Genomic DNA, 27,855 nt, shown 5'->3' on the forward strand with positions numbered 1-27,855 from the left:
TTAGCCTCGTATTTTGTGTTGAATACTATGGCTACTCCTTCTTTTCCTTGATTGTCATTTCCTGAATATAGCATTTTGTATTTATTGCTCAGAAAGATCTCACCAGTTTTTGTCTTTTTTGTTTCAGTCACCCCTTTTATGTCGATCTGATACTTATTTAATTCTTCAGCTAGCTCCATTACTTTGCCAATCAGGCTTCTTATTTTGATAGTACCGATCTTTAACTCTGGTGATGTTGAGTTGGGGGTGTGCTTTCAGATTTGTTCGAGTAGCTGACTTTTTGCTGTTCGCCCTGGTTCCCTGGCAAAAACAACGGGGGCTTGTTTAACCGGGCGATGCCCCAGCCGGCATGAAATTTTGTCATGTTGTACCATCATTTTGTATATTGGTTTAAGCCAATAAGAATACAATTTGGTAGGCTAAATCCCAAATTGCCAGCCCATCCTCATTTGTTCAGTATCCAGGTAGATACCCAACAGGGTGCACCACGAGAAGGTGAGGATTGGACATTAGGTCAGAAGCCCTGGTCGGTTCTCCACATTCCTTTAAAGGCTATGTGGAGGTCTCCTCTCAGTTACACAGCTTTGACTCTTAAGCACCCTACAAGAAAAGGTTACAGCCAAAAAATAAATAAATAAAAGGAAGGTTAAAAGGTTACATCCAAAAATGGATATATGTGGAAGTATAAAGCAGGTGATTATAGGAATCTCTGTAATCAGTTAGCATCAGTATATTGAGTAGATGAGCTGAGCAGTAAAGATGCTGACAATGTTGATGGAAGTTTTCTTAATTGGGTATGCTATCAATTATATATTTGGTTTAATCCTTTATCCAAGTGTAAGCAAACAAAGTTTGCGCCTGAAGTATTTTCAGAACTGGGGCAACTCGTGGCAAAGGTAGTACAACTTCTCATCACTTGCCTTAGTACAATGCTATGCATTAAGGGAAGGGTCACTATCCAGACCGGTTTCAACCTTTATTGAGGTCTCATTAGTGGGAGCCATACTGTCTCCCACTGATGAATCCTCAATAAAGGTCAAAACCAGTCTGGGTATTGACCCTTCCCTTAATGCATACAATTATACATGTCTGCAAAGAGATGTGCTTTGCATTATGGGATACTAAGGCAAGTGATGAGAAGTTATACCACCTTTGTCACGAGTTACTCCAGTCCTGAAAATACTTCAGGCGCAAACTTTGTTTGCTTACACTTCAACAAAGGATTAAACCAAATATATAAATGTTGACAATGCAAGGAAACTCACAAGGCAGTATCTAACAAAAGCAATGTATAATTACATACAAAGGGTTAAGCGAGTAAATAGAGTAGGAGTGAAATGGATGAACAGGGAAATCAAGCAAGATGGCTGAGAAAAAAAAATGCTATGGAGGAAGTACAAGACAGTTGGTAGTGATTGGATCCATGAAGAGTATAGAGTGCAGGCTAGAAAAGTGACGAGCATAGTAAAGAAAGAAAAGGTGCAGTATGAGAGGAGATTGGCTGGTCAGGCCAAGGTTAACTCAAGGGAATTTTTCCCTATACGGCAAGCAAAAGAAAGAATAATTATGGCAGGATGATACTGGTGGACAGTCATCACAGCAGAATAACAGTTGCAAAGGATATAGTGAAATTATTGAACAAGCACTGTATCAGCATATATCATACTGGTGTAAATGATGCAGTATAATATATAGATGGGGGGCAAGTATTAGGCCAATTGGAAGTGAAAGAATCAGAGATGTATCAAAAGTTGGTTGGGTTAGATGTTAATAAGGATGTGGGAATGGATGGCATATCACTATGTATTCTTAAAGAATGTGCAGCACAGTTGGCCCTTGACAAGATTATTTAATGAAAGTCTTGTAGTGGGTAGATTTCCTAAGGAGTGTCTCCACAAGCATGGTTCTAGGACAGAAGTTTCCAATTATAGACCAGTCTGTATAACTACAGTTGTGGTGAAGATGTTGGAGAGATTTGTTAGGAATAGAATACAGGATTAGGTTGATGGACATAGCATCGTATATGATGGTCAGAATGGATTTATAAAGTGTAGGTACTGTTCTAGCAATTTACTTGAATTTTATGATAGGATAACAGGTATGTCAGATAAGCGAGAATCATATTCAGTGATATTCTTGGACTTTGCAAAAGTGTTTGATAAATTGGTATACAAGTTGCAGAGAATGGGAATAGATAGTATAGGTTAGAAATCGGAAACCGGCTCTCTACACGATACCAGCAAGTATGATGGAGCAGTGTCTCAAAAAAGGAGGATAACCAGTGATGTGCCCCAGAGTTCTGTTCTTGGGTCCTTTCTGTTAACGTGTTTGCAAATGATATATCATGTGGACTGATTGCAGATCTTCAATTGTTTCCTGATAATGCAAAGTTGGGGAGAATTATAAATAGCACTGCTGATGTTAATTCCTTTTGGGAAGATTTGAATAGACTTTTTACTTGGACAAAGGAGTGGAGTTGTAGTTTTAATATCAATAAGTGCAATGTGTTGCATTTTGGAGTGCAGAAATATAAGGCTGTGTACTATACTGATGGTGCCATACTGCAGGAAGTGGATGAGAATTAGAGATTTGGAAATGATGGCTGACAGTAGACTGAAGTTTAGAGGCCATATTGCTAGTGTTGCAAAAGCTTCACATCATAGTACTACTACTATGAATAAGAGGTACTCTAATATGTAAGGATAAGAAAGTGGTTGTGCCACTGTATAAAGCACTGGTCAGACCACACTTGCACTATTGTGCCCAAATCTGGTTACCTGGTTTAGAGGTGAGTGACTAAGACACCATCATGACTTTGGACTACTGGCTATAGATTGAGAGGCCAAAAAAATGTGAATTGCAGAGTTTAGGGATAGGAGTAAAAGAGGTGATACGACAGAGACATTTAAGTTAGTGAGAGGATTTTATCAGATTAATCTAGATGAGATTATAAAGAGTAGAAGGTGAGAGGGAAAAAACCAGAGTTCATCCCTGGAGGTTACGTAAGAGTGTGGTGAAGAGGGGGTGTGACTAGTAGATTTTTTTACATGGGGAATTGTCAGTGAATAGAATGCATTACCAGAATGTGTTTTTAATGCAAGGAATGTTAAGGATTTTAAGATTCAGAATGATAAATATGTTATCAGTTGAATGAACCTCCCATGATGAGTCTGCTGACTCCATGGAGGGTGCAATAATAATACTAGTAATAAATTCATATTATTATTTTTTTGACTTCCATGAAGTCACAAGACTCTTTGTGGGAGGTCAACAATAGTCAATACAAAGTCTAACATACCACTCCTTAAACTCATCCACTGTTTGCACTTTCATCAACCTCTCAGGCAATGCATTCTGTGCTCTTACCACTCTCCATTCAAAAAAATTACTTCTTACCTCTTTACTCACCACTTCCTTTTTTAACTTTCAGGGATGGTCACTTTTCTTTGCTCCTTCCCCTCATTCTACCATTTGAAAAATCTCCTCGGTGTTAATATAATAACCTTTCAATAGCTTAAATGTCTTAATCATATCCCCTTTCTCTCCCCTCATCTATCCACCAAGCTCTACAGTCTGAATGTACTCAGTCTATCCTCATAATCAAGATTGTACGGTCCTGATATCAATTTTGTTATCTGTCTCTACACCCTCTCCAAGGTTACTTCTTCCCCCTTGCATTTCAGTGTCCAGATCTGAACACAGAAATCCAGTTCTGGTCTGATTATAGCTTTATACAATGGGACCACCATACTTTTATCTCTCATAGTCAATGTCCTCCTCAACATTGCAGCAATTCTCTAAGGTGTCTTCACAATCTTTGCATTATGTATTCAGAACTTCAAATCTCTATCCAGAATCACCTCAAGACACACAAAATAAACTAGTATAGTAAAAGACTTTACTATACTATTGTAGATAGTAGCATCTTTAGACTGATTCAGAATACAAGATATTTGAAATAAGAAGTGAACACTGTCCAATTTTCAGCAGGATAAAAATGAATATCATACCAAAAAGAAAAGTGTCTAAAGTTTTAAAACAAATCAAACTCAGCTTTCAGAAGTGAACTACAGACTCAAATAAATAAATATTATTCAAGAAAAAATTAAACAGTTTGAAAAACAGTAACCAACCTTGGAGTCTCGATGGCAAAATCTGAAGAAAACATTGACTGATTCAGCTAGGAAGAAATGTGGTGAGGTTATTTGCAAGGATATAAATATATTAGAAGAAATTAATAAGCAGTCTTAAAAGACAAAATCATATTTGAAAGCAAGCCAACAGTTATCTGCTGAGAAAAATGTAAGAAAGCTAAGTTATTATGATTATTATTATTACGTGACACCTCCAAGGACATATCACAGGTGGGCAATACATTCCAAACAATCCACCATTGTGTGTAGATGGAGTATGAAGTAGTATACACTACATACTCCATCTATACACAATGCCACAATCCATCAACTACACAGTGCCAATGCCACTAAAAGTAGATTTGGTCTGTAAATTGCATGTGTACTAGGACCAATTTGCCAGTATGTCAAATGAAAAAAAACCACTACTTTCATATGAAATTGGCTAACTCACCTTCGATTGAAAAAGCCACAGATGCTCTCATCACAACTAGAATCAAAATCAAGTCATTTCCAATCAAAGAGTACACCATCCCATCATTCTTTCAATGTGTAAAAGTATATAAAAAAGTCTGGGAAGACTTTAGTAAGAATATCGATGATAAATACAACAAAGATAGCGAAACATTCTACAGGCTACTGAAGGACAAAAAGGAAAAAAGAGTAATGTAAAAACTTCTTTATCTTCATAAAAACTGAACATAATCTGGATATCTGGAGTAATTACTCTGAATGATTCTTTAAATGGGATAAGCAACGAGAGTACTGTGGTAGAACATATTGAAGCAGAATGCAGTCAAGGGTACATATTAATACTTGAGGAACCCAGCTTCTACATAATTCAGAAGGCCTGCTCAGAAGGTCATATTGTAAATGAATGGAGTAGAGTTCTCTCATAGCACCCATACATAAAAAGAGAAATAAAATCAAATGCAAGAACTACAGAGGAATTTTCTTACTGGAGAGTTTTGGATAAGATTTATGCAAAAAGGCCAAGAAAAATTACAAAAGAAAAAGAAAAAGTTTTTGATGCAAAAGTTTTTTCATTTTGCATCACAAAAGAAGAAACAATCTGAGTTCAGGCAAAATAGGTGTTTTGCCTGAACTGTTCCTGGAAATAACTGTTTCCAGGAACAGTTTTTTTTTGTCAATGGGAACATAAAAAGAATTTTTACTTTAGTTTTGTAAGATGCACATGATATTACCTAGAGAAATGCTGTTCATAATCCTGTGAATATATGAAGTAAATGGGACATTATACAGAATAATATATAGCCTATACTTAAGTTGGTTGAAAATTGATTAGATATGAGTAGAATATACTAGTATCAGATATGTTCAACTTACCAAATTACTTTACGCATACGATGTTATACTTCAAAATGTACAGAATGTGTATTCAGGACTTTTTTAATTAAATTAAATTTTAACTAAATTAACTAAACTTTTTAACTAAATTAAAATTACTAGTGGTGTACTACATGGCTCTATACTTGAACTGCTGCTCTTTAATTTGTATGTCAGTGACAGAAAATGATTTAAAGGAAAATATCCAGTTATTTGCTCATGATGCAAAATTGTAAAGATTAATAGTCAATATAGATGAGATAGAGATCCTGCAGGATGATTTAAATATGCTAGCAGTAGTAGTACAGAAAAAGGATAACAGTTTAATGCAGCAAAGTTTATTATTATATTTAATACCAGACCTTCTTGGGATCAAAGGCTCATGGGAGGCACATGCCTTCACACACAAAGCTCATCAAACTATGCCTTCAAACTCATCCATCAATATGAGGCAATGCATTTCACTCATTACAAGTCTCCATGCAAAGAATCTGCTCCAAACTGCTACTTATACCCCCTGCTCACACACTCCTTATACAGCTTCCATAATACTATAAGGGAAGAGATCACAAGACATACTGAATTGATGAAACTGGGCTAAAGGAAACTGATGAGACTTGGCATTTGAGGACGACTGTGGACAGGGAACTGAAGTTCAGAGAGCAATTGCAAAGGGCCAAACAGCTCATCAGATTACCTGAATGATGATGATGAAGAACACACTGACATAGGCAAAAAAATTGCAATATGATAGAAACATAAGTTATTAAAGGAGTTTATAGAACTGACACAGCAGATATTTTTTCAATATGCTACAGGAAGTAAGGGAACACAGTCACCCCTGGAAACTATGCAACAGCATCGTTATCAAATGTGTGAGGACTATATTTTTCTGCTTGAAGAGTGGTGAATTGGTTGCTAGAGGCAGTTGTAAGTACTTCATGGGCAGATGTGTTCAAGAAATAGTATGAAATGTACTGTGTAAATAACAGTAAGTGTGGGCCTCCCACAATGAATCTTTGACTTTATGAGATGCCCGGGAATAATAGTAAATAACTGCTCTAACAAGTTTGCAGCGAAAATCTACAATATAAAGATGAAAACAAGCAGGAACATGGAAAACATGAACTGCATCAATGGAGAACCTATAAAAAAAAAAGCAAAAAGAGAACACCCAAAATTGACAGGCAAAAATGCTATTTCTGGGTGGCAGATAGCGTAGCATGTGGATAGTGGATTATGTAGTATATTAGGGGTCATTTGATAGCATTCTGTGGATTGTGTTCTTCTGCAGTGTAGATAGTACGTTGTGTGGTTAAGAGTATCCTCCCTCAGAATGAATCTTTGAACTTCATGGAGATGTCACATAATAATAATAATAAAACAGTTCAGCTATTTAGGTACTGTTTTTTAGTGGATGATAAATTAAACTTAGATTCTGTTATCCATTCCCCCCCCCGACTCTTCAAACGAATTATATATCATCACAGAGCGTATCATATAGTTTGGTTATCTTTCACAATAATTATAAGTTGCTGCTATTTAGCGTCCCAGTTTCTTTCTCCCCAGTCTAACTCCTTACATGGCTCTGCGATTTTATTTATTTATTTATTATTATTTATTTTATTTTGCCCGGTGGATGTCAGTATTTTGTTAAAGAATATTAAGTAAAGCTAGTTCAATAGTAACATAACTATATCATATGAAATCCTGTGAAGAGAGAAAGAAGGGTTCATATAGACCCAATAAAAATTAACAACGGAAATACAAAAACTACTTTTTTTCCCTAAAACATTCCTAAAACTCCGGAATAAAGTGTGGGAGAAAGAAATAACAATGACACCTCATTACAGATTATACTTATAAACATATGGCAAGTGCGACAGGAGAGACTCTAAAACCACGCTACTTGATTTATGAAGGAAGCTAATATTAAAATATCTTAAGCTGACCGGAAAGGAAGATTGTACTAAATGACACTTTCAACTGATTCGGTCTTAATAATTTCGGATTAAAAATATGCAGCTAAAGCTGAAAAAGATTCCTAGGTGACTTACCGAAGTCAATGAACTGTTTTATTGACAAAGATGAAGGGATAAATCGAGAATAATAGTCTAATTTAGTGAGATATTTTAACAATCTCGTCGATCCTTTCATGTTATATTACTTTCTTGAATAGCATCATATCAACTTATCGAACAATTTATTCATTTTAATAAATTCATCTTGAAACACGGTACGGATAATGGAGAGAAGGAAATTCTACTTCACAATCACTGCAAAAGAACAGAAATATTTGGTTTCGATTACAGAGACATTCACACACTCTGCAGAGAAGCACTAAGCTCCACATCAATGGAAGTTGAAAATAAAACTAGTTGCAAACCATGGATCTCGAAGAAATTGTGAATTTCATTAGGAAAAACTTTCTTGGACACAAATGTAGCAATATTAAAAATAACTATAATTATTTTGTTGCAAGACAATAATTTACAGAACAAAGAAAGCATTTCTGTCAAATAATTCGCATTAATGTAAGTGAATACAATACGCGACTTGTATATGGAAGAAAACAGAAGGGAGAAGGATGCTTATTTTTTTTTTCTTTTTTTTCTAGAACTCAGAGTCTGTTGTTTATAAAATTTAAGTTACTACTTGTTTAAAAAAAAGTATAAAAACACTCATCATAAGTAAATAAATTCACATAAAAAGGATGCCTATAATCAATAATAGCAATAAAAAACATACGTTTAGGGTTTTTTTCTTCAAAACATACAGACCAGCCGGAAGAACAATTTCGCTGGCCTAATGGACTTAGCTGCTTCGGCTGTAATTGTAAATAACAAATAATATAATCAGAAAAACATTTCGCACAATTTTACATTATTGTTCAACATATTCCAGGGAAGACCTCTCTCCCTTCTTTAAACTTTGAAACGAAATGAATTAGTCCTAGAAAGTCTTAAAATAACTCCATATATTTCCGTTCAATTACAGTGGAAATTTGCCCCAGAAGGCCACCAAGGCTCGCACACGATACATTTACAGAATTCTCTTTGGATCAGTACATTGGTAATGAACGCATTTAAATGTACAGAGAGGTATCACAGAATGGGGTTGGGTATGGATTAAATAATCCGAAATCCCACTTCAGAGCAGGATTTCGGATTGTTTCGGACAAAAATATAATCTTAATCTTACCAAACCGATTTGGTCTGGTAAGAGGAGTGGGTAGCATATCCAGTCTCCAATCAACTCGCTGTGAGTTCGAATCCCACTGAGATCATGACGTGTTGTTAATATATTTAGGTAGTACTTGAATTTTATTCTCCAGAGCGATATCATCACTACCCATCCATTCCAATATGGTTTTAAAACCACATTCTGTAGGTTGATGACCAGAGACGCTGCTAATGTGGCCTATCACACTAACATAAAATAAAATCCTTCACTGACATGTATGCTCTGTCATGTCCTTGTCCATCCAATATTAATAAATATTGCTAATGGTATTCTTAATCTTTCCTCCGGTATATCAATCGAATAAAATGCCCCATCCTCTTTAATATTTCTGACACTAATTCATATAGTGGCATAAAAGTGATGTTCTGTCAAATTCTTTAGCAAAACCTAGAGATATCATTTTATGTGCCATCCTGTCGTTTTCCACTCTTGGTAATATTGTGAACTAACGCTCTCCATTCCATGCAGTCTCTTGTCTTTTTTTCAGCAATTGTAAGTTCAAGTTGGTAAGTTAATTTATATTCTCCATCCAACTCTTTCATGGTCTTTCTCTCCTTCTCACACCCTTAATTTTCCTTAACATGACTGCGTTTTCAATGATTATTCTGCTCGCATAATTTGTCCAAAGTACATAAACTTCCGTTTAGTGACCATTGCCTGCAAGGAGCATTCTGTCTTTATAATCCCGCATTATAAAGACGTTATTGTTCATGCAGTCCGTTGGGGTTCTTAATAGTCTTCACCACGCCATTAATTCAAAAGAATCAATTTGCTTTCTGTTTTTCTTTTTAATAACCCAGATTTCACATCCATACATCACCACTGCAAAATATTATTATTATTATTATTATTATTATTATTATTATTATTATTATTATTATTATTATTATTATTATTATTATTATTATTATTACGGGCAACTCCAAGGAGTCCTTAGACTCATCGAGGGAGATCCTAAACATCATGTCAAGAACAACTATTCAACATCCACACAGTATCTATCATACTTTGCCTTGAACTCATTCACAGTCATGGCATCCACAACAGACTCATGCAATTTATTCCACTCATTCACCACTCTCCAAGTAAAAAACCTAGTTTTAACACTACATTCTTGCCCAGTTTCCATCGATGGCCCCCCACCACCAGTCCTATTCTGAAAAATATCCTCTGAATTAATCTTATAGAACCCTTCAGTAATTTGAATGTCTCAATCATATCACCCCTTTTCCACCTATCAATCAATTTCTGCAACCCACAAATCTTCAACCTGTTCTCATAAGGTTCATTCCATAGACCTGCTATCATCTTGATCACTCGCCTCTGGATCCTTTCCAACTCCTCTCCATCAAGAAGAAACCCTGGCGCCTAGTCTGGGAACAATACTCAAGATGGGGTCTTATCAAGGCTCGATACATAGGAACAATAACTTGCCTGTCTCTTCTCGTCAAAGTATTATTCAGTATCCAAGTGATTTGATAGCTGGTTTAGCCACTTTTACACAATGTGCCCATTGCAAATGAAATACTATTACTTTTACAATTCTAATTTTCGGGGTCTCATGCACACCTCTATCTTTTATAATTTTTGTCAAGTTTAGCATAGCTTTTTTTCCCCATGATTATCCTTTTAATTTCATCTTCGCATAAATTCATTTAAATTGCCAGAAGTCATCACGTTAGTTTCGCTCATGTTTGAATTAAGTCCGACTTTCTTGCTTTCCCTCTTAATCAATAGAATCAACCAGATGTGCTTTAGTTTCAAGTGTGAGGGATATCTTATATTATAATTGTATATTATATCTTATTTTGTTAATTTTTCTACTACCAAACTTAATTCCAGCTTGATATCTGTCTAAGTAAGCAGTTCTCATAATGTATTCATTATAAAATTTAAAAACATAGGGCGACAGCATACAATCCAGCCGCACCCGCTTTTTCCACTCGAACTTTGTCTGTTTCTCCAAAGAATGTTTAATGCTTCTTAGTTGTCATATATCTGTTATGAAGAGAATTACATGATCAGGATTGCCTACTGATCTCATTACAATCCACAGTCTGTTGTGATCCAGGCAATCAAAACTCTGTTATAATCCTTAATTTCTTCTCAAATTCTCTTGTTTTTTCCATAATCCATCTCATGTTTCCTACCTTGTCTCTAGTCCCTCTAGCTCTCTTAAAGCTTATGTGTTCTTGTGGCATTTCTCTATTCACATATGGCTTCAGCCTTTGTTGGATCACTTTCAGCATTACTTTAATTGCATGTGAAATTAAGGCGTCGGCTCTATAATTCTGACAATCAATATGGTTTGACTGGCCACCAGGGCTGGATTAACCATTAAGCAAAATAAGCAGGTGCTTAAGTCATCATTAAGGCTCTAAATCATGTAAAAGGGGGATACCACAGAATTTCTGCTTTAGTTAGATGACGAATTTAATTTAAATTGCCGGCAAAGGTTGGTCGATTGGTAGAGCCTCTGCTACTAATGGCTCTATTAAATAAGTTTGAGCGCGGTTAGTAGTTGGAAGGGGTACAATCGTTCGATGCTGTTGGCACACTCTCCCTTGATGAGTCTCTGGACTACCTGGAAATGTGTAATAATAATTAGTTTTTTTATTGTTTTAATCTTTTCTTACTGTTACTTACTTTGTTTCAATAATTAATCACGTGTAGAAGGCCTAATAAAACTCTGACCACGTGCATGACGGTTCTTTTTACAACGTATTATCGCTCACGCCGCTTTCTGGCACTACCATTACCTCAAATGAGGTAATTTTATTTTTATAATTAACGTAACCATTTTGTTTTTTATTTTCCTGTCTCTGTTTTAGGTCTTGTTTTAATAAATTATGTCTTATAAAAGGCTCCAGAAGCAATTATAAAACAAATCACGTGGTTGTCTCAGAAACGCACCTCCGGTAAAAGGTCTAGCTGTCGCAAAAGTGCGACTCCGGTAAACTAAGAGTTCATTAAAGCCCGAAAGCACAAGACTCAGCTGTAAGCCGAAAATTAAATTGTTCGCATGATTTTGCCTGATATGTGTAACTGTATTCATTGCCACCTAATATTCAACAAAATAATCTTTTTATTTCTGTATTTAACAGATCCAAGAACCAAGATGAAACGTATTCAGGTAAGTGGTGCACAAAAGCGAAAACTATCAAAAAAGAAACAAGCGGAGACTTTGGAATTAGATTTCAAAACTGCAAAGCTGACTGATTTCTTGACACAAGTTCCACAACATTATATACCAATTCCTGATCAGAGCCAATCTCCCATAACAGAAGTGGACACAAATACCACTTTGATTACTTCAAAATCAAAATATGATGATGTTGGAATCATAAAGGTGTCACAAGCAGGTTCATTTAGCACACAGGTTCCCAAAGTGGGTGGTTACCCCCCCCCCCAGCGAGCGCTGAAGCCTTCTAGGGGGATATAGTGGGATCGGAAGCATTTGGGGCGTTCAGGCGGTCGGTGGCTCTTTATAGAAGAAATTAATAATATATATTTAAAAATTAATTATTTTCGTGATTTTGCGATTAGATAATCATTTAAAATTTAAATATTGCATTTTAATTCATCTTATGCCCGTCTTACAGGATCAATTTTTTTTTTATCAGTTTTCTATTTCAATTATTTAATCATTTGAAAATTTACCACAGTAAATTTACCAAAATTTACCATAGCCAAATAGGTTATGTTTACAGTAGCAAATATATTCGTTGTATTTCATTTCAAACTATATATAAAACCACTTTTCTAATTGATATGTACAAAAATAAACCCAATTTTATATAATTTAATATTACGAGTAAAAATAATAATGGCAAGAAAGAAATAAAATCGTAAATTTTAGTTAGCCTAATTAGTACTAACTTATTATTATTATTATTATTATTATTATTATTATTATTATTATTATTCCTGATACCTCCAAGGAGTCCGAAGACTCATCGCGGGAGGACATCTTCAACTGTCTCTACACCTTACCTCTACTACGAATCAACGCCATCTACCGCCCACCTCCAACACCACCACAACTAGTAATTTTTGTCTGTAAATTGCGTGTGTTCTGAAGGGCCGATTTTTATGTATGCGGGATGAAAAACCCGAGTTTCCGGGAGAAAAAACCCTGCTACCTCCGTATGAGATCGGCTAACTCACCATCGATTGAAATCGACCAGATAAAGATTCCTCCATATTGCTAACTAGACGGAAAAAAACAAAGCAAATATTATTCGAAACTTATTATACTGTTTTCTGTGGTTATGTTTTGTTGGTTTGTTGTTTATATCTTGTGTAATTATTATATTTATTAATTATTATTTATAATTATTCGGACAATGTCGTTGTCGGACGAACAAAATGCAAAATAAAAAATTGAACGTGTCATACAGGATATTTTAACTTCTATTTTTTTATACACTTAAAAAATTTATTCATTTTTTTACTATTGTAAAAATTGATCGTGCCATACAGGCTTTAGTCTATCCACGCAGCAGACGAGTCTTAACTAGTAGTATATCGGTGAACTATTACGTAGGTAATTCACTCAATTCAGCATGTTTTGACAGGAATATGGATGCTTGCAGTGACTTGTTCAAAGCACGAATACGATGGTATCGCAAACAAGTCGATGCATGCAAGTCGATTCGGGCTAGATTTCAAATCTATAAATACCAGTGGTATAGGAATAAGTTTCATTATTTTTTGTGTGCTTTGCCAACAATCATCAATCAAAAGTGTGATAGATAAGTGGAGTCATACAAAGTGTAAATTAAATGTTTTATTTTGTGAATATTTTTGCAAATTTTATTACTTCATTATGGCTGAATATAAGAAGTAATGTCGACAATATTGAGTATTTGAAATATGTTTTATTCAGTCTCCTACGAACCAATTATTATCCATGTGCTTGATTAGCCAAAAAGTATTTTCAAATGAAGCAATGAAGACTTCTAGGATACAAGAACATTTAACTAAAACGCATGCTGACAAAATGGATAAAGATTTGTCCTATTTTCAAGTACTAGAAGAAAAATATTTTAAACGTCTAACTATATCAAAAGATAATGACGGATTACAAGCTTCTTATAATATTTCATTATTAATCGCAAAAGCGGGAAAACCACACACAATTGGTGAGGAATTAATCTTGCCGGCAGTAAAAGAAGTAACAAACACTGTGCTTAATAAGCCAGCGTCAGACATCATCAGGAAAATTCCTTTGAGCAATAATTCAGTGCAAAGAAGAATCGATGAAATGGCTGAAGACGTTGAAGAATGCGATTATTTGAAGACATGCCAATTTTCCATTCAACTCGTTGAATCTCTTCTTCTTCTTCTTCTTGAAGAAGAAGAAGAGACTCTCCCAAATAATGAAACCACTACTCTTATCATACGTACAATTCATAAAAGAAGAAAAAAGTTTGTCAAGAATTATTATTTGCTAAAAACTTGGAAGCGGATACAAAGGGAGAATCTATGTTTAAAATCATGAATAAGTTTTTTCAAGAGAAAGACATTCCTATTTGTAATATTTTGTCTGATGGTGCTCCAGCAATGACAGGGCGCCACAAGGGTTTCATAGTGCATTTGAAACAAGCAGTACCAAATGTACTCGCTATACATTGTGTTCTTCATTGTCAACATTTGGTTACGACAAATTTAAGTGAACGCCTGCACACGTCGCTCCATTACGTTATTAGAGTAGTCAACAAGGTTAGAAGCAATTTATTGAGTGACAGAATGTTTAGCCAACTTTGTAGTGAAAACGATGAAGATTTCAATCGTTTGCTGCTTCATACAGAAGTTCGCTGGCTTTCATCTGAATCGATTTTACAATTTGTTTGATTATTATTATTATTATTATTATTTTAACGGTGTCTCCATGGAGTCAAAAGACTCATCGCGGGAGACCCGACATTGACACACTAACCATTATTTACACAATACCTGTCATACCTCTCCTTAAATTCATTCACAGTTGAAGCATTCACAACCAGTTCTGGCAAAGCATTCCACCCATTCACAACCCTCCAAGTAAAAAATCTAGTCCTAACACCCTTGTTAACCACACTCTTACACAATCTCCAGGGATGACCCCTCGTTCTCTCACATCCTGCATTGGTCTTAAGAATATCATCAGTATCAATCCTGTAAAATCCCTTTAACAATTTAAATACCTCTATCATATCTCCTCTCCTACATCTATCAGCTAGTTTTTGGAGCCCACAGATCATCAATCTATCCTCATAGGGAACATCCCACAGACCTGCAACAATCTTTGTAACCCTCCTCTGAATCCTTTCTACCACTTCCGCATCACCAAGAAATCCTGGCGACCAGATCTGTGCACAATAGTCCAAATGCGGCCTTATTAATGCCTTATAGAGTGGAATAATAACTTCCCTATCCCTGCTTGTTAGTGTGTTCCTCAACAACCATGTAATTTGATGTGATGTTTTGGCAATCTTAGCAATATGCCCTTTAAACTTAAGTTCTCTGTCCACAATAACTCCCAAGTCTCTTATCTCATCAACTTCCTGCAGTTCAGTTCCGTTAATATAGTAAACAGCATGCGATTTCATCCTCCCGAAGTGCATCACCTTACACTTAGCCACGTTGAACTGACAGCCATTTACCTCAGTCCATAGCGTCAGCCTATTTAAGTCATCCTGTAAAATATCCACATCATTTGAATTGATTATCGCTCTTCCCAATTTTGCATCATCAGCAAACAAGTGAATATTTCCATTCAAGGTATTTCCAATATCATTGATGTACAAATTAAACAATAGAGGACCAAGAACTGAGCCCTGAGGTACACCACTAGTCACTTGCCTTTTCCTGGACTCAGCTCCTCCGTAAACCACTCTTTGATATCTGTCCGCCAGCCATCCTTTAATCCAAATCACCATCTTCGGATCCAAACCCATTTGCTCTAATTTATGTAACAGAGTTCCATGTGGAATCCTGTCAAAAGCCTTTGCAAAGTCAAGCAGTATCACTGAGTAAGGATTTCCTTTATCCAACTCCACTGTTACTTTATTATAGAACGTAAGCAAATTACTTAGGCAAGACCTACCTTTCACAAAACCATGTTGCCCCTTATAAAGTATCATATTGCTGTCCACCCAGTCCTGAATTCTAATTTTAACTAATTTCTCCAAAATCTTAATCACCACTTCCAGATATATTGATTGGTATATAATTAACAACATCAGTCTTAGAGCCTACCTTGTGCAATGGAACTAATTTTCCCCTCTTTCCACTCTATTGGCACTTTACCAGAACTGAGGCTTAAATTAAACATCCTGGTTAGAGGAGTTGCTAATTCTCTTGCACATTCTCGTAACACATGGGCCGATATGCCATCTAACCCAATGGCAGTGTTAGCATTAAGGTTCTTTAATATATTAAGCACCTCAATTTCATCTATCTCTATACTCTCATCTGTCAATGGCACATCTGACACTGCACTATCACTACGAAGATGGTACACTTTTGCGAAATGATCACTAAGCAACTCAACTATTTGATTAGCTTCAGTAATTTCCTTACCATCAACACTTTTTAAAGTAATCTTTCCATGGATATTCTTCCTTTTACTAGCCACATAGCGAAAGAACTCTTTAGGGTTTCTTTTGGATTCATCAGCTAGTTTCCTCTCATAATTAGCTTTGGCTTTCCTTACCATACAGGTTACTCTCTTTGCCTGTACCTTATATTGCTCATTGGAACGCTCATCACCTTTTTCTTTATATGTCTTCCACAACCTTTTCTTTATCTGCAACTCTTGTTTAATAGTATTAGTCATCCATTTTACTCCTACTTGATTTCTCCTTCTGACTCTGGGAATACAGTCTGATACAGCTTTCTTCAAATACTCCTTGAGAATCTCCCACGCACCATCAACATCTCTCCCCTTGAATTTCTCATGCCATAATACAGCTGAAAGCTGACTTCTCAGCTTGCCATAATCACCAGCCTTGTAATTCCACATATACCCATTCTTATTAGAATATTCAGTACGTCTTTCAATCTCCCAGGTTAAGACCACATGATCGCTTTCCCCAAGTGGAGACATTGTAACTAAATTACTTATTGATATGTTCTCCGATGTTATGACCAGATCTAACACTCTAGAATCTCTTGTCCCTTCCATCACATGCTGTCTCAGGTAATTATCTCTTAACAAATGTATAAACTCCATTTCCGTTGTTCCTTGTGACCATTCCTTCCCCCAATCTATGTCCCCAAAGTTAAAATCCCCCATAATAATTACTTGACCTTTACTCATCGTGCTAATTTGCCAATACATGCTATGTACATTCTCCCTTATTCCCCTTGGATTATAGCAACAACCAATTACATATTTCGCCTTGTTAATCTCTATCTCACACCAAACAGCCTCTAATGAACTGCCCTCTACATACCTGTCACAGTGAGGTACTTCTATCTTTTTTGGCTTTAATGTTTCATCTATCATTAATAAAACCCCTCCCCCCATTCTGTCATCTCTGTCCTGCCTGAAAATATTGTACCCCTTACATTCAATCCCAATAACTATATCATTTTTGGTTAACCAAGTTTCGCTAATTCCTATAATTTTTGGCCATGTTGTACTCAGTAATGACAAAAATTCTTCACACTTATTCCTAATACTTCGAGCATTGGTATACATAAACTGCAATACACCCTTCCTCCCATAATATCCCTGTGTGCGAATTACCCCACTCTGTCTACTGTTAACATTCTGCGAACAGTTAATCCCAGTTTCACAACGATTAATGACCTTAGTACTATTTACAGCTAACTCTATCACCTGCCTCCCTAGCAAATCCCATTTCCCTGTTTATGACCCTTTACTCTGTCCTTTATCAATAAATGTTCTAAATGCCAAGCTCCTAATCCATTTAAGTGCAAACCATCTCTCTTAAAATACTCCTTCCTTTTATCAAACTCATCCCAGACATTCATAAAATGAATATTCAGTTTCATTTCTTTGCAAAACCTTTTACACAATCTGGACACCATTCCATTTACTATAATTGCTCTTCAGTACTAGAGTTCCTAGAAAACAGAGACGACGGATTGCGGGCCAGCCTGATTACATTCAAAAATGACATCGCTTCGGTACACAATAAATAACGGAAAAAACTCACGTAGAAAGATTATTTATTAGTATAATTTTCGCCTGTGTGTCACAAGCATCCTCAGTACATTAAGCTCAAAATTAAACACTATTTGACAATTCCAAAAAGCTCCACCTAAGTAGCTGGTGTAAGATAACTAAAAAGGTCAATAACTTTCCTAAAGGAAAAAAAAAAAAAACTTTTTAGTTATCTTACACCAGCTACTTAGGTGGCACTTTTTGGAATTGTCAGTTAGTGTTTAACTTTGAGCTTAATGTACTGAGGATGCCTGTGACACACAAGCGAAAATTATACTAATAAATAATCTTTCTACGTGAGTTTTTTCCGTTATTTATTGTGTACCGATATGTCTACTCACGGTTTACCTCTTTTAAAACTCAATGACATCGCTTATTTGAGAGACCTCTATAAAATATTTCTTCTGGTTCCCATCTGCCATACGGCCGCGGGAGGGTAGCTATATGCTACCATTCTAGGGAGAGATGATTATGAGCAAGGTGGTTTCCCGTTGCCTTCCTTGCCGTAAGTATTTATGACTGTAACCTGTGTTCACGGGGCCGGTTTGCCTGCTTGCGGGATGAAAAACCTCAGATAAACTGGCGGAAAAAACCCTGCGGCCCAAGCCCAAGACCGGCTAACTTCGCTATGGCTGAGGAAGATCCTTAAGCTCCTCACGTCGTGGACGGAAAACGGGAATCGAACCTAGGACACTCCTTCCCCAGGCATATGGTTGCGAAGCGCAAAGCCACTAGGCTAACCGCGCAGACTTAAAATATTTAATGAAGTCAATCTACAACTACAAGGTGATGAATTGAATTTAATTAAAACAAAAAAAAAAAACGTTATTGCCGCTTTTGTAGAAAAACTTCTGTTCCAGCGGAATATGGACCGAGGGGAATATAGCCACTTTTCAAATTTATCAGCAGTGTCTCTCAAAAAGGAAGATTTACTTACATACTGCCAACACTTGGAGGTTCTCCATGTTGATTTCAATGAGCGATTCAAGGATATTCTAAACATGAATATACCAAATTGGGTTCTAGATCCTTTCTCACATGTAAGCACAGCAGGATCATCAAATTTAGAAGTGGAACTCATAGAACTCACAACAAATGAAGAACTAAAAAAAAATTCAAAACTGGATACCAAGAGTTATGGCTTCAAAAATCAATACCGACACTGTACCCAGGATTATGTGAAATAGTGCAGAAAATTTTAATTGCATTTCCATCTTCTTATTTGGCTGAGCGTGGGTTCAGTGCTGTAGTGAATTTACTATCTAAGAAAAGGAACCGATTGCATATAACAGAGCGTGGCAATTTACGACTGTTTTTAACGAAAGTTGAACCCGATATTAACAAACTTTTAAAATGGTGTTTTAATTATTACAATAAGATTCTTACTAATGTAATGCAATCTCTTAATATGCATTCCGAATTTTCATATTTAAACCATTGTATGAAACTTCACATTAATTTGTTATTTTTGCATTGTATTTTTACTTTATAAGTTAGAAATAAACAATTTTGTAATATCTTTAATGGCGTTTTAATTATTACAATAATATTCTTACTAATGCAATGCAATCTGTTAATTGTATTCCACATTTTCATATTTAAACCATTGTATGAAACAGTGCAAAATGTTTTTCGAGCATACATTTTACAATCTTTACATATGGGCTACGTTTCACCAAAATCGGTATAGCAATAACTGTGTTGAAGATGAAGCACATATTGGCCATTTCTTTTTAAAAATTGAACGGCATAAGCAGTAATGTATCATTAGTTGCTATTTACGTCAAAACTATCAAATAACTTGAACGCGGAAAACTGTTATAATGGGGGGCGTTACACAATTTATGTCTTGCAAAGGGGGCGGTGGTCCGAAAATGTTTGGGAACCATGACCTAGCACATGTCCCACTACTGACCTCACTTTGTCTTTAAATTCTCTTGATATCTCTACTGCAAATGTTGATGCAAGTTGCTTTACAAAACATTCTGAAGTTAAAATAATTGCTGAAAATTAAAGTTAGTGAGCCATGGTGGTGAAATGATTCAGTCTGCTTAAAATGAAGTAAATATAGCAAAAGATCCAGGGTTGTGGCTTGATTTCTCTGCTGATGACGTGGATTATTGGACTGCTTGTGGACCCATTGACTGTCAACACCACAATGGGCCATTTGACAAGTCTTACCGACATTTCAGTAGTGGCAAACCAGTAAGATACTGTTCGCAGAAACTTTTTTTGGGGACAAAAGTCAATGGTGAGGAATACAAGAGAGAGTGGTTATTGTATTCACCATCAACGGGATAAGTTTATTGTTTTGTTTGTAAACTGTTTGCTCCTAAAAATTTCTCACGTTTTGTAACAAGAGAAGGTTTCAGTGACTGGCAAAATACTATTGTAATTGATCAACATGAAAAAAGCACTACACACCGAAACACTATGCTAACATACTTAACTCGCAGACAAGGTGTAGGGTTAGGACAACAGTTGAAAAAACAAATTCAGGAAGAGTATGATTACTGGGAACATGTCCTATGGCGTGTCATAGCTGTTATTCGTACGTTAGCTGAACGTGGCTTGGCTTTTCGAGGAACAGAAGAAAGATTTGGATCATTGCAAAATGGGAACTTTTAGCGCTACTTGAGCTAAGAAGTCAGTCTGATCCATTTTTAGCAGGTCACATTGCGAAATATGGAAATTGTGGCAAAGGAAATCCTTATCTGTCTAAAGCCACCTGTGAGGGACTCATTCAACAGATGGCTCAAAAGGTCCACGTGCTTATTGCTAATGAAGTAAATTCTTCTGGTTATTTAAGTTTGTCAGTTGATTCAACACCAGATCTGTCACATATCGACCAGTTAAGTGTTGTACTTAGGTACTTAAAAGATGGACAGCCTATTTAACGCTTTTTAACCATTCTGAAAATGAAAAGCCATACCGGTGAGGAAATGGCAAATCAGGTGTTGCAGTACTTAAGTAAACTTTTCAAAATGTAGGGGTCAATCTTATGAGAACGCTGCTAACATGTCTGGGCATTATAAGGGGATGCAGCAAAAAAATTTTAGAAACAAACAAGTTTGCTATATATATGCCATGTGCAGTTGACTGTTGACTGCTGTCAAGAGGCGGTTAATTTCTTCTCTACAGTGTGGTTGCTCTATACCTTTTTTAAATCCTCAACCAGCCGGTGGACAATTCTTAAAGGTTGTATTGGAAATGAAAATATCTTAAATTCCCTCTCTGATACCAGATGGGAGGCACATGCTATGGCAACAGCAGCAATTTTGAAATATTTTGAAAGCGTTAGACTGTATACCCGAAGACCAATCACAAAAGGGAGACACTAGAAGAGAAGCAGATAATATTGCAAATAAGATGCAAGAGCTAGAATTTGTTTTTATGTTGAATTTTTGGAATTAGATTTTGCAAAATTTTCATAGAGTAAGCCAAGTTCTATAGAATGAGGATGTCAACTTAAAAACATGTGCAGATCTGAATGGATCATTAGCTGACCAATTATGCATCTCACGAAATGAATTTGAAAGATATGAAGCAGCTACAAAGGAAGTGCTACCAGATGATTACTATAAGGCAGCTCAAACTCGCAAACATATCAGAAAAAAGGTACCCAATGACGGAGATGCTCCAGAAGTATACCTGAATGCCAGAGATAAATTTCGTATCACGACCTTTTACGCAATTGTTGACAAACTTAGAATAGAAAATCTCTCTGATATATCTTTGTATATATATCTCCCCTCTTCTTCTCAACTCAGTTCCAAGTGATGTGCCACATAATGCTACTTCAGTGACTTCATCATCTTCTGAAATTGAAAGGTATTCTCAGTGTTGTCAAAAGCTAATTGGTGCTTACCCAGAGGACTTGAACACTAATTTCTCAGCTGAGCTTCAGCAGTTTCACTCATATGTGCACCATAAGTTCAGTGCAACAAAAAAAAATGTAAAAACAAGATTCAGTCATGCTGAACTTTATAAAATAATTGCAGAAGACAATATTGAGTGTGTCTTTCCAAATGTGGACATTGCCTTTCGTATATTTTTAACGTTAATGGTCACAAATTGCTCAGCTGATCGTTAATTTTATCAGGAGGATCTGATCAAAGACTTTGCAATCACAAAAAGTAGGAGAAAACTTTTCAAATCTAAATAAAGTTGAAGTATACAAAAATAAACATTATTTTCCATCTTACTATAAGTTTTGTGTCACTTTGAAAAATAAAAATTTATTTTATTGTTTATTATTGTTTATATTTTGAATTACATATATGTGGGACACAAAAATCTTTTAAGTGCTTAGGGCCTCTATGGGTCTTAATCCGGCCCTGCTGGCCACTCAGATACAGGCCACTCACAATCTTGTTCACCAGCTTCTGAATCCTCTCCACCACTTTAGGGGTGACTTCCTTGTCTACCTGGTCTCTAGTTCCTCTTGCTCTCTTAAAGCTTACGCGTTCTTGTGGCATTTCTCTATTCACATATGGCTCCAGCTTTTGTTGGATCAATTTCAGCATTACTTTAATTGCATGTGAAATTAAAGTGATGGCTCTATAATTCTGACAATAAATAAGGTTTGACTGGCCACTCAGACACAGGCCACTCGCAATCTTGTTCACAAGCTTCTGAATCCTTTCCACCAATTTAGGGGTGACTTCCTTGTCTACAATCACAGCCAGATGTCTAATTTCTTCTACCACTTCCAAGATATTTCCTAAAACTATGTACTCCACATCCTATCTTTGCTTCCCAAATGTCAATCCTTACGCTTTGTAATATTAAATTGACATTTCCACGCATGTACCCATTAAGCCAGTTTATACAAGTTCTATTGCAAAGCTGCAGCGTATGCGATACTCCTGAGAACTTTTCCCAAGTTTGTATCATCTTGAAACAACTGCATATCACCATTTAGACTTCTCCAAATATCATCCATACACAGTGGTAGCTCGTGGCATGAAATCATGCGGGTGCTGCAACTTTCGAAATATACATACACACCGTAAGTACAGTGTATACCTGTTTGGATAATATATCAAATTTAAGGTAAAAATTTAAAAAAAAATTAACATGAAAAAATATTGTTTATTATCTATAAAATTATACAGTTTGGTATAATTCAAAATTACTTAAAAATAAAAAAAGAAATTTTTCTAAGCCTTTTTTCGACCGGTTCCTCGATCACTAGCATGGGCAAGTGGATTTTTTCTCACAGAAACTCGGGTTTTTCGTCCCGTAAACTCAAGAAAAATGGACCGTAGAACCGATATTATTTCAGACATTAAATACGAATGTTAGGGTTAGGGACCACGAGATGGCGGCACTTGTTGATCCGTCTCTCTTCACTGCGGAATTAGTGATAGCCTTGGACCAGCTATCTCTGATTGGGTTCCAGTGGAGATTGAACTGTCCACTCAGTCTGCAAAAGTTAGATAGGGCTAAACGGCCTCCCGTACTCCCTATATACGGGAATAAAAACGCGTCAGCTGATTTTTTTTTAAATATATTCTTCTTGTTTTGTTTTATTTCATGAAAAAATATTGTTTATTATCCATAAAATTATACTGTTCAGTACTGTTCAAAATTACTTAAAAATAAAATCTATTATCATAATCACAATAATATTCTAAAATAAAAAATATAACAAATGTGATGTCTTTAACTGCAATGTCCAAATATTTAAACAGATGAAGTAAACACGATAAGCACTACGAACACTCTACTACTGGCACAAACTGCATATAAACAACAGCGTTATTGCACGACGGACAGTGCGGTATTACGCATCTCACTATGACGTGCATATGCTTGCGCGCATAGCAATATGACACTGAGGTAAACACAGTGCTGCTAAATGATACAAGATGGATTTTTATTCTTTTTTTACATAAAATAAGAGAATTGTATAGGATTGGTGAATAAAAGTAAATATTACAAGCAAATATAAATAAATTAATAAATATATTCGCCTCTGTATTCAGTGGATGTGGCGTTTGCACACGACGGTGTTGGACCACATGAAGGAAGACTTCTGGATTTCTAATCGAGTCAGCAACTAGAAGAAATTTTTCTAAATCTTTTTTTGACCGGTTCCTGAGTTAATCGATCTCTGGCACGGGTAAGCTCTGGTTTTTCGTCCCGTAAACTCAAGAAAATCGACCGTAGGACACACGTTATTTCAGACAGTAACATATCGTATTAGAGTTAGTGACCACGAGATGGCGGCACTTGTTGAGCTGTCTCTCTTCACTGCGCGCCTCTTAATTAGTGATAGCCTTGGGCTAGCTATCTCTGATTGGGTACCAGTGGAGATTGAACTGGCCACTTAGTCTACAAAAGTTAGATAGGGCTAAAACGGCCTCGCCTACTCCCAGTATGCGGGAATAAAAAGTGTTTGCTGATTTTTTTGATATATTTATATATCGAGAAAAATTGGGTTGTTGCAGTGTCTGTGCACGATCTGCCCCTGTCTTCACACAAATTAAACAGCAATGAACCTAAAACAGACCCTTGGGATACACCACTAGTAACTCATCTTCTGAGATATCGCCTTTCCATAGACATCTCGCTGATATCTATCAGACAGCCAATCTTCAATACATCGAACTAATCTATTGTTACTCCCCATCCGTTCCGATTTAATTACCAGCTTGTCATGTGGCAATTTATCAAACCTCTTTGAAAAATCTAAATATACGACTGCGCATACAATACCCTTATCCAATGCACTTGTTATTTAATTATAAAAAATGTAAGCAGATTGATAAAAAAAAAGATCTCCCATTAACAAATCCATGCTAGCTGCCTAACAGTATTTTCTGTTGTCAACCCAATTCTGAGTCTCGGTCCTAAATAACCTTTTTGACACCTTAACCAGAACTCCAGACACACAGACTGTTCTTTAATTCAAAGCCCTAGTCTTATCACCTGCCTTATGAATCGAAAAATTTTATCCTCTTTCCACTCCTTTGGAACTTGACCCAGAACAAGACTCATGTTGATGAGATATGTAAAAGCTGTTAACTCCCGAAACATTCCCACAAAACACGTGGTGAAATAGCATCAAGTCCTACAACTTTATTTACATCGTCTATTCAGTTTCTCATATACCTCCTGGTTGCTTACTAACAGTTCCACTTCGTCCTCCTTCCATTTGCATTCAAGTTCTGCATAATGTCGCATTTATAAGAATAAAATACCTTTATAAATTGCTCACTAAATATCTCAACTCTATTTACAGCAGCTGCTATCATTCTTCAGTTTATGCCAATCAATCCCATCTTTCCATAATCATTCCTTCTTTTACTGTCCACATATCGAAAAAATTCCTTAGAATTTTTTTAGCCGCATTAGCTAACTGCTGCTCATATTGCACTTTTGATATCCTTATCAGGCGAGAAACCTTTCTCGCCTATTCTTTGTACTTCTCATGTAACTTGTTGTTATAGCCATTCATCTTGTGCTTCTTCCATAATACCTTCTTCTACTTCCAGATTGCTTTCTCTTGATTCATTCATTTCACATCTGCTCTATTTACCCTCTTCATCTTTGGAATACATTCTGATACTGCCTCCACCAAATAGTTCCTGAGTAGGGCCCAGGCAGCACTGATATGCTTTCCATCTAGTTCCTCTTTCCAGTTTATTACCACAAGCTGTTTCATGAGCTTTTCATAATATGATATGTAATATCATAATTTCAAGGATTCCATCCTTGTAATTCCAAATATATCCTTTTCCAACAAACGTCCTTGAATGATTGGTAACCCTGCAAGTGATCACGTCATGGATTATTTATTTCGTATCCATTCACAAGTGGTACAGTAGTGAGAAACGGTACAACATTATTTACAACAAATTAGGATACATTTCAAATGAGAACAGCTTAAATTTGATTGATAAATTATACAGGGAGTAATAAGTAAAATACGAAGAAAGAAACTATCCAGAAATTGTATATAATAAATATGGTCAGATGTTTCTCCACTATCTTGCGCAATCAGCTGGTTTTTCTGTGTAGTATACAAGGTCCTCTTTTGTGCAAGATGACTGAAGAAGGGGGGGGTGGACAAGAAATAAGGTCTTCCATGGACTGGGTTGTTCCACACTCACATTTATCTGTTCCAGTTAGGTAACCTCATTTGATTAGGTTCTGTTTGCAGCGTCCTGTTGTTCGTGAGACTTTTCCAAGTATTCCAGTCCAAGTGGGCACCACATGGAAGATTTTTGGCTGTTGGAATACCAATATTATTCTCACTGTATAGTGTAAGCCATTGTTGAATTCTTGTCTCTGAAGGGTTTTTAGGTGGTTCAACAGTTTCTAGGAAGCTATGTCAGGATCTTAGTCTTTTGGGAACTGTGGTCTGGCCGAATAGTGGGTGGCGTTCATCACACATCTGCTTCTTTCGTCAACAGAGAATGTAGATCTACGAATTGAAAGGGGGGGGTGCAATACCAGCCAAAGTATACAGGTCTTTTAGTGTATGATTTCAGGCATCCTGTAATTTAAGCGGCAGCTTTCATTCAATTCTGGGACAAGTTTTTCGGCATGGCAAGATCTGGACCATACAGGGCAGCCATATTCAGCAGAAGAATAGCAAAGGGCCAAGGCAAAAGATCTAGTGTGCAAGAATCTGCACTCCATTTAGAGGAGGTAAGCTTTCTTAGTAGAGCTTTCTCAAGAAATCTGTAGTTTCCTCTTGGCTTCCTTATTGTTAAGGTGGAAAAAGCCAGTCTGAATTTTCAAAGGGGTTTGGTTTAATTGATTGCTGCTATAACATGTAATTAGACTATTCAAAGCAAATAATAGAGTAGTTTCAATGGACTTGAAATTTTTTGATCGAATAGCTGGCAAGGTCAACATGCTGCAGTTAGGTCTACAAAGACTGCTCCTGTGGCTAGTTTTTGCTCATAACCATTTTCTATACATTGAGTGAAGTTCAGAATTTGTGATGTACAGGATTTGCCTGGTTTAAAACCAGCCTGCTCAGCAATAAAAAGGGGTTCAATTAAATGTTGTTGCCTATTCGAAATTACTCGTTCATAGAGTTTGAAGAGGTTGCTGAGTAGTGATATAGGTCCGCACTTTTTTTGCTTCGGTTGTAGTTTTCCCTGGTTTCAGAAAGGCCACCACTTTATCATGCCTCTATAGTTGGTATCTTTAGGGTTCTGAAGCAAGTATTGTATAGTTTCAATAACCACTCTTTAGTCCTAGATCCAAAATGTTTAATTTGTTCATTACAGATATCATTATTAAGGCCTGCAGATTTTATTAGGTTTATGGCAGCATTGAGTTCAGTGATGGTGAAATTTGAGTTAATCATATTTTGTTCCTCAATTGGAGTTCTAAATATCTTATTTTTGAGTGCTTTTGAGGGAATTTTCCATTTAACAGCAGCTGGTGAGCAATTCTATTAGCTCTTACCTGTGGATGCTTTTATGGTTTGGAGAAATCCTTCCTAATTCTGTTGATAAAGTTCCATGCCTTTCTGCTACTGTCGGCCATATCAAGGGCTTCTATTTCTTTTTTCCATGAGGAACGACTTTCCTCTGCCATCTTAAGGCATAATTTTTCTCCTGCTTGGATAGACTCCTCTGAGAAAGGGTTGGTATTGTAAAGTTGTAGGTAATTAGCATACGGGTTTGTATGTCACTGGAAAGGCCTGGAATGTAGTTTGCGCGGCATCCTCGGGGAATGTGTTTGGTTTAGATTTTCCTCAGTCTTTTTATGAATTCGGGATAATCTTGAGGGTTCGGAGGGATTGGTTCTATAGAGCGGTCAAGATCTTTCATGAAACCTTTCCAAGTAGCTTTTTTTTTTAAATTAAATCTTCGTCTGTAAGGGACTGTTTAGGCATAATGGATGGGTTGAATTGAAGCATTATAGGTCTATGTTGAGTATGTGCAATGAGAATTAAAACCTTTTTAACACAAATGTTGAATATTT

General features: G+C 36.3%; 1 protein-coding gene across 4 annotated transcripts in view; it reads right to left on the reverse strand.

Moving 5' to 3' along the window:
- The window catches only part of LOC150093791 (pyruvate dehydrogenase (acetyl-transferring) kinase, mitochondrial-like), a 280,509-nt gene extending 272,494 nt beyond the window's left edge, over window positions 1-8,015 (reverse strand). For 2 of the 4 annotated variants that reach the window (XM_090413176.1, XM_090413173.1), the window contains exon 1: window positions 7,538-8,015. In XM_090413176.1, coding sequence (XP_090269302.1) covers window positions 7,538-7,637 — 100 coding nt within the window. In that variant the 5' untranslated portion in view covers window positions 7,638-8,015. Of the gene's footprint in view, window positions 1-3,396; window positions 3,650-5,480; window positions 7,513-7,537 lie in introns of those variants that run through there. The other 2 variants (XM_090413178.1, XM_090413177.1) reach the window with 2 other exon arrangements.
- Window positions 8,016-27,855: the final 19,840 nt, after the last annotated feature.

The sequence above is a fragment of the Typopeltis vanoorti genome, chromosome 23 (assembly GCF_054136105.1).
Source record: "Typopeltis vanoorti isolate ZY-2024b chromosome 23, IOZ_Tvanoo_1.0, whole genome shotgun sequence".
Classification (NCBI taxonomy): domain Eukaryota; kingdom Metazoa; phylum Arthropoda; class Arachnida; order Uropygi; family Thelyphonidae; genus Typopeltis; species Typopeltis vanoorti.